This window comes from Crassostrea angulata, chromosome 1 (assembly GCF_025612915.1).
Source record: "Crassostrea angulata isolate pt1a10 chromosome 1, ASM2561291v2, whole genome shotgun sequence".
Taxonomy (NCBI): Eukaryota; Metazoa; Mollusca; class Bivalvia; order Ostreida; family Ostreidae; genus Magallana; species Magallana angulata.
The window spans coordinates 8,747,247-8,755,747 of NC_069111.1; the positions used below are offsets into that span (position 1 = coordinate 8,747,247).

The 8,501-nt window shown below is 33.5% G+C and overlaps 1 protein-coding gene across 1 annotated transcript; it reads left to right on the forward strand.

Moving 5' to 3' along the window:
• The first annotated feature begins 4,362 nt into the window (after positions 1-4,362).
• Positions 4,363-6,153, forward strand: LOC128165662 (uncharacterized). The gene is made up of 4 exons (XM_052830420.1): positions 4,363-4,699; positions 4,814-4,981; positions 5,153-5,269; positions 5,525-6,153. The coding sequence occupies exons 1-4, from the start codon at positions 4,581-4,583 to the stop codon at positions 5,889-5,891; spliced, it is 771 nt and encodes a 256-aa protein (XP_052686380.1). The 5' UTR covers positions 4,363-4,580; the 3' UTR covers positions 5,892-6,153.
• Positions 6,154-8,501: the final 2,348 nt, after the last annotated feature.

The window sequence follows — 8,501 nt, forward strand, 5'->3', positions numbered from 1 at the left end:
AGAGGTCAGTTCATGGAGCATCTCCTTATGATTGAGGTCAGTTCATCGAGGTCAACTGCATTACTGAATAAATCTTTCGATCGAAATTCTTACGCGTGAGACAAAATGTGCATTCTTGAATTAACAGGTCGAACTGTATTTTATGTATGCTTGCATCTCTTAACGTAAATGAATTGAAATAAAACTGAGTAAAATGTTATATAAATACTAAACCAAACTTCAAGTTTTTATAAGAACTACTTATGCAAGCGGTATGTGTGTGCACGAGGAAACATTCGCCGGATGCCTCATATGGACACATCAGTGCACGGCCGATGCTGATCACAAAAAAGGTAACTTTAATTATCTATAGAGTAGATTCAGAGGTTAATTGTCTAAATTTGATTAATTAGTTTTATTGATATAAATTACTACGGAAAGAGACAGCGTGATTACATAATTCTATCATTAATTATGCAATTATACGTCTTTAGCTGCAGAACTGTAGCTCTCCGGGAAAAAAAATATTGACAGACCAGAGAGCTACAGTGCCACCCATAGTAAAACTGTATATTTATTGCGTAGAAAAAGTTGCGCTCGGTTCTGGGTTTATTTCTCCGATTTATTACCTCAACTGCACAAAATCTCGGTATCAAAAAATTCCTTAGACCCAATATCAACTATCCATGTCACTTGATTTACCACACAAATGTTTTAGATCGCCCTTATCATCGGAAATTCAGAAGTTTGAAAAATTCGCCTTCTGGCTGCCATGTTTACTTGCAACCGAGATCTCGGATTTTGGTCACGTGATTAAGGGAAATAACTCTAACGAGCATGTGTTCTTCGCGATTTCAATCGATATCGTAAATCAAAGTACTGAGAGTACTGATAGACGGGTCTTTGAAAGTTTGAATTTGTAATTGTCCAAGATTTCCTCGAATATGCTTCCAAAATGTATGAGTTTGAACTAGTTGTTACAATCTATGTTATTTCGGCTTTTTTGCAATTGTCTGATACTTTGTCTAAATTTCACTTAATCCCGGCCTTCATAATTGTAGAAAATTGACACAGCGGTATTTCATGTTAAACAAGCATTCTGAGAGTATTGCATAAGCAATACACGTCCCCCTACCGGTTTGTAGAAATTTGTGAAAACAATGCACCGTTATGCAGAATTTCATTTCTTACCGTCTCAACAGACCAACCCGATAACGAACCCGATTGTAATAATACATAAAACCCTGTCGATTAAATTTACAACACAATACTTGACACTATTTTACAGAACTTATTTGTTTGCTAGAAACAATAAAAGGAATGGTCCAAGAAATGCACGATATTATTACTGACAACATACTTTCCTCGTTTATTTGATACACACCGAGCCCGATAACGAACCTGCACATTAAAAAATTGGAATATAAAAAATTAATTTTCTCGAAAATTTGTCAACCAGACGCTACAAGAGTGTATACTTGATCTGTAGTTTGACATTTTGAAGCTGTTCAGCAAATTTCAAATTCCTCAAACGCATAAAGAAAAAAAAAGTGTGGAAAACTGAAGTGGTACAGACAGACTGACGGACGCAGAGGAAAGCTATAGTCCCCTCCGGTGAAAACCGGTAGGGGACTAATAAGACCCCCCCCCCCCCCGGAAAAAGTTTAAAAATTACTACTAACCGGGAAAATCAAATAACTATATCAAAGTAGATAACTGGGAGTTGATTTTAATCAACTCTCCTATGCAGTCACTCTGGAAAACCTAATGTGAAACAGTGTTTGGACCTAAGCACAAATTATCATCGCTGACAAGTCTTAGTTCTTGAATATAATAGAAAAATTCGACGTAATGTATGCTGAAGCATTGTTTTTCAAGGAAACTTATCTATAAACACTTTGAAAACAGTAAGATTTTATATAATACGAACAATTTAGATATTTATGTAGTCTCATGTATTCCTACGCCAGAGTTTAATATACAGGTAACTCTCGATAACTCGAAGTCCATGGGTTCGAGTTTTCATGAGTTCGGAATTTTCCGGTTTGACTGACGGGTTTTAAATTTAGTCTTACCGGATGTTATGATTAAAGCATTTATTTAGTGCTAACCTTACGCACGTGCTTAAACAATGTTTTCTTTTCACGAAAGAATAAAGAAATGGATGTTTTTAACTAAACACAAACAACTATTAAATAATTTCTTAATAATTATTTATTTTATACATCATATTAAGACCAGATTGCTCTGTACTGCGATACGATCGACATGTCATAAATGTGATAACTGAGTATCATCCATTGTTTCCACTGTACGGGTCCTTCACAAGCTGTAAGAACTTGTTCAGTAATAATCATCATAATGACAATGATGCTCATAAGCATAATTTTTACAGTTTTATAATTCTGAAATTTGACCATACATGTAGCTCAATATTATCGTTTCGTCTCAATTAATTTCTCATTTTCATTGCGTATCCAAATTATTGTAAAACGATTGGTGTTGATTATAGAGTAGGTTTCGGCATGGGCAATCATCAAACAATTATCACCTTGCAAGACAAGTGTCGCCTGAATAAACAACCCGTGACTCGGGTCCCGCGTCTAACGCCTGGAGCCATTTTAATGACCCAGTAGGTGTTAATAAGGTATAGCGCTTGTAGATACACGGCGACTTCGAGGTATCGAGAGTAAGAAAAACAGTCTGATAGTGAACATGAACCTTGTGTAATTTAAGTTATGGGGTATACTGTAAATATTTTAAGCATGTTTTATTTATAAATATTTACAAAAACTCTTTATTAGTTTTTAAATAACTTTTTGAAAACTTATTGACTTTTCACAAAGTAATGGTAATGCATTACTTTACTCATGTAATGGTAATGTAATGCATTACTTCAAGAAAATTAAGTAATGGTAATTTAATGCCCTAATTCATGAAGTAATGGTAATGTAATGCATTATTTTACAATGTAATTCACCCCAAGCCTGATTCAAACTAAGCCGGAAAACATGAACATTAACATTTAACTTGGTTCTTCAATCGATAATATTGTATATATTATATGATGTACAAGTCTTCCAAAATGTATAATATATTATATAGATTATGCTTACAATGCGTTGTTTAAAATTTAAATTCAGAGTAATCAACTAAAGAGCCAACGAACGAGAAGGCAAATTCAGACTTGTTTTTATTTTATTTTTACAAAATTCTTTTAGATACGAACTTAGTCGTACTGCAAGTAGACTGGAGCCAATGAAACACCTATTTAATTTGTAAAGCATCTATGTATAACCTTCCCAATTTTAACTTCGGCTTGCGCATGAATCGAAGTTTGGTAGATTCAGGTGAAAGATTGTCAAAATAAAATTCACAATCTTTCAAAAATGGCACATTGCGTTTGGGAACTGTAATTTCGATTCCACCATCAACCTCTTCTAATGATTGATGAGCTCGTACACCAACTGATTCGTCAACGGCGCTGTGCATTCAGTTACGTAACTCATTCCGCATTTGAACCCCAGCAAGAATATTTTGATCAATAAAACTCTTGTTCATTTTCTAAATAGAACTTTGTTTATACACAGAGGACTTAATAAGATTTAATGCGTGTTTTTATGATACATATTTACTGAAATGCATGAAAACATTCTGCACTATTTTCTTACGCGTAGACTCAATTCATGTGTTCTACGCGTGCCTTCCGGTTTGAGAATTCGGCTGACAGTAAACCAATAGACGGGGTCCCGTGACCCCGACTAAAAATGACACATGACATCGCATTTTACGTGTTGTTATTGTTTTTTCAGACATTCAGCAACAGACTCACTAAAACTTTACGCACACTTTCATTTAATTTTATTATTATTATCTCGTCTGAAAACATGTACCCTATTCAAGTTGTAGAACACGTAACGAAGTAACTAGACGTAGTTCACAAGCTTAAATATACACACATGGGGAAAAATGGCCGAGTCCATAAAGACAATATTCGAGAAGAAAATCAAACCAAGTTTTAATTTTGAGTTTGACTTAAAAGACCAACAAGGCTGTGTGGTAAATACTATACTCGAGAAAAAACACTTTGTGGGTGTTTTTCCGACAGGGTTTGGAAAAAGTATATGTTTTCTCTTACCCCCCTTGATTTTAGACCTTGATTCCAACATCAAACACATTCGTATTGTTATTTCACTGTTAAAAAGTCTTATGCTTAATCAATGTCAGCATAATTCAAGACGTGGCATATTATTGCAGTTATAAAGAGCAGAGAGGAGATGTCAACAGAAGTCATAAAAGGTATATACATGTAAATTGTTTATTGATAGTTTATGTAGATTGTAAATTCATTACAGATAAAATGATCTTCACGGTGCTAAATAATTCAGGATCAGATAGAAAATGAATAACAATTACTATTAACAATTTACTATTCAATAGCAGTTGCCACTGATAAACTACAACACATTGAAGCATTTTTTCACTCACAAAAAGTCAAAGGTTATGCTACATACTTGACATTTACGTATGAAAGAAATTTTATTTACATCTACGATTCAATAAATACAGGGATCAAGGCAGGTGACTTTTCCATAAAATACATGTCTCCAGAGACATTGTTGAACTCCGACTTATGGGGGGACATGATTCTGAACTCTGAAGATTACAAGGAAAGAGTGTGCTTAATTGCCATTGATGAAGCACATATATTAGAATCCTGGTAAGATATTGACATTGAAATTGGTAAGGCAATTTTAAAAAAAAAAATCCACTTAATTTGCATAACCATTCAGAGTTTGAATTAATAAATGTATAATTATACTATTAATCAAAGGGGTGATACATTTCGACCAACATTTGTCCGACTTGGTGAGCTGCGCTCCCATTTTCCAGGTGTGCCATATCTGCTGTTAACAGCAACTTGTTCACAGCAAGTTTTGCAAAATATAACAGGCAAAATTCATCTTCCTCGCCTAAAATTATTCACTGCATCTCCAGATAGGTAATTATATGTTATGGTACTGGTGATTAAAATGTGTTTTATAGTCCCCTTTTTTGGTTAAAATGAAAATCTCAAGCTAATTCTTTAAGTAAATGTGTCTCCATTTTACTTTGCATGCAATAGTCAGGTTTGAGTTAAGCAAATTTTTAAAAGGGTTTGTTCTGTTGACAGGCCAGAAATCTATCTTGAATATAAGAGATCCAGAGAGATTTTTAAAGAATTGGATTGGCTTTTCAGTGAAATTAAAATTAAAGGCACAGAAACAAGGAAGACATTGATATATGTCAGGTAGTGATTAATATATGACATTGAAGACTGCGATTAATTTCTGTACATAAAAAAATTTATTGTGGATAATTTAATACATGGTTCATTATTTGACTAGTTTAACATAACACTGCACAAACTATCATAAAAAATCAGTTTCCTGTTTTTAGGGAGTGGATCATATCAATTAGGCTTAGATAACATTTTTCATAATTACTACATTGTATTATGAATGTTCATATTGATTCTAACTAAAGCACTCAATTTGAATTATAGAAGCTTGAGCCTTGGAGGAAACTTTTACAGGGATATTTTGGGGTACTTGAGGGAGCATGTCTATTTGGAGGAACAAAGGGGTTTCCACAACAGCCACATTGCTCTCTATCATGCAGGGATGGCAAGCAAGGATCAGGACTATATACTTGATGAGTTTTCAAAACCTGAAAGTGTCATTAGACTAGTCATATGTACTATAGCCTGTGGCTTGGGGATCAGTATCCCAGACATTGAAGTTGTTATTCACTGGGGAGCCGGTGACTCTATTATGGATTATTGGCAGGAGGTTGGAAGGGGTGTTGCTAAAACGCGGAACGGAACGGAAAACGGAAAATATCATATCAAGTTTATCGCTGTAAAAGGGTAAAGACTGGCCAGAAACGATTTACTTTGTATCATTTATTTTTATCTTATGAATGATTATGAACATGTTGCTGTCTTATTGATATTCTTATGAATGTCCATCAAATTTAGTATTGTAGTTGAGTATGAAACGAAAAAATCAAATGCATACGAATTGTGAAACATTAACACGATTAAAAAAGAAAATTAGCTATTAACTTTTTACTTATTTTTCTTATATGGTATTGCTGGCATATCAGCATAACGTACGCAGTTAGTGAAAGCGATTCATGTGTTTTATGAGTATTTTTATATTTCAAATATGATGTATATACTTACATCAAAATTGAATTTCCGCTGTTCTATACGATCTCAAATCATAGAGACGATACAGTATCATTGAGATGAAAAAAAACCCATACGTACAATTAAAATTGAAATACATTTAACCAGAGTCATAAATAACACGTTATTTATGTCTCTGATTAAAGATTAAAATACCCGGTGTTTAGTAAAACTATTATTTTAAGCAAAGCAATTTTGTTTAAGTTTGCATTACTTGGCAGTTGTTCATTCTTGTAGCTTTATAAATATGATCCGAATAGAGAGTTCTTGACGTTCACTGGTTTGATTTTCCGATTATAAACACTACTGGCTCTAAAAAGTACTGAAAGTGCCATTTTATACTGATATTTACTGATATTGTACTGTTAGTGCTGAGAATTGCTGATATTTACTGATAATTTTACTGATGTTACTGATAATTGCTGTTGGTTCTGATATTTACTGATATTTACTGATGCTTTTGCTGTGAGCTCTGATAATTACTGATATTTACTGAGATTTACTGTTGTACTGAGAATTGATGATAATTACTGAGAATTACAGGCTGGGGATTTTTAAGAGATTAATTTTAATTACTGTAACATGCAAATTATATTTATTTAAAATTATCGGTAAACAAATACCGGGCATTTTTTAAAAAGAAATCTGTAAGATCTAACTGAAGTTTTATCAACAGTAACTTCTTTTTTACAACCACAAAAATTAGATTTGATTATTCTTCTTATAATCTGCTTATTTATTTCAATGCATATTTTTTCTGTTTGTTCTTGTTCTAAGTTTTATTTTAGCTGATTTACACAATTCAGCACATAAATAAATGAATGTAGAAATTGCAGAATTGCTATATATCCCATCCCCGTGCGCCAATCCACTCGATACAACAGTGTTACATTGTATATATAGAACAATCCATAGTAAAAAAAAAAAAATTATAAAGATTTTAACCACTTTATGTAATTGATAAACATCTATTTAATGATTCTAAATTTTAAATATTTATAATTATAAACTTAAGATGTTTTTATCCCGGCCATAATCAGTAATTTTGTTTTCAAAATAAAATCAAACACTTTTGTTTCACATTGTATTTCCCGGCCATTTATATTTGTTTATTATGAGGCTGCAAGACATACACAGGTGGTCAATTTTCACACCTTGCCACGGTCACTCTGTCGTGTATATATTCTGAGCGCTGTCTGTTAGTTCTGAGGGTTGTCTTGTTCCCAGACATACAAAAGAATCTTTTCAGCGACTGCCAGACATATACACAGGTGGTCAATTTTCACACCTTGCCGTGGTCACCCTGTCGTGTGTATAGTCTGAGTGCTCTCTGTTAGTTCTGAGGTTTTTCTTAATCCCAGACATACAAAATATTTTTTTCTGCTTGCATTTAGGCGTGGAGATTAAATATCTAAGCGTTCATAGATTAAGGAAAATCAGTTAAATTGTGCGTCTTATTTTCAAAATTATATATTATGGTCATATAACCGCATACAAGTGCATGAATAAAGTATTAATGAGAGAGAGAGAGAGAGAGAGAGAGAGAGAGAGAGAGAGGGAGGTTTTCAATCAAATCGCTGTTACAATCGATGGTTATGATACTGTAATGGGACATAATCATGCTTATGCCTTTCTGCATTCACGCCTCAAAATACGTTATAATAGATTATCTGAGAGAGAGAGAGAGAGAGAGAGAGAGAGAGAGAGAGAGAGAGAGAGAGAGAGAGAGAGAGAGAGAGAATTAAAGCATGATAAGCCGTAACACTTTTTCAATATATTAAGCTGGTGTTCTTTGTAGTCTTAGAAAAGTTTACACTCGAAATCTATGTTTGAAAGGGCGGTTGTGATGCTGAAATAGAACTTTGTCGTGCTAATGCCGTTATGCCATTTTGACTCGGAAACTCAAATTTTAGGATTTGATATATGCGAGCAAGAGAGAGAGAGAGAGAGAGAGAGCAGGATGGGCAGATTTACAATATTAGAACTAGATCATGACAACTTTACTTAGCCGTGCAACAGAAGATATATTACACATGTATTAAAAGAGAAAGAGTGAAAGGTCGGACAATAAAAATTATTCTTCGCCGATTGTTACCTATTTTGATTTCAGCAAATGGTAGGAGAGAGAGAGAGAGAGAGAGAGAGAGAGATTATTTATCCAACTTTTTTGAATCAATTGAATGCGGAACAAATAAGATGATGAATATGAAAATCATTCTAATACGTTATTTATATTGTTGTCAATAAAAATAATACTTTTCTCTTTGAATAAATATTCTCAAGATCATGG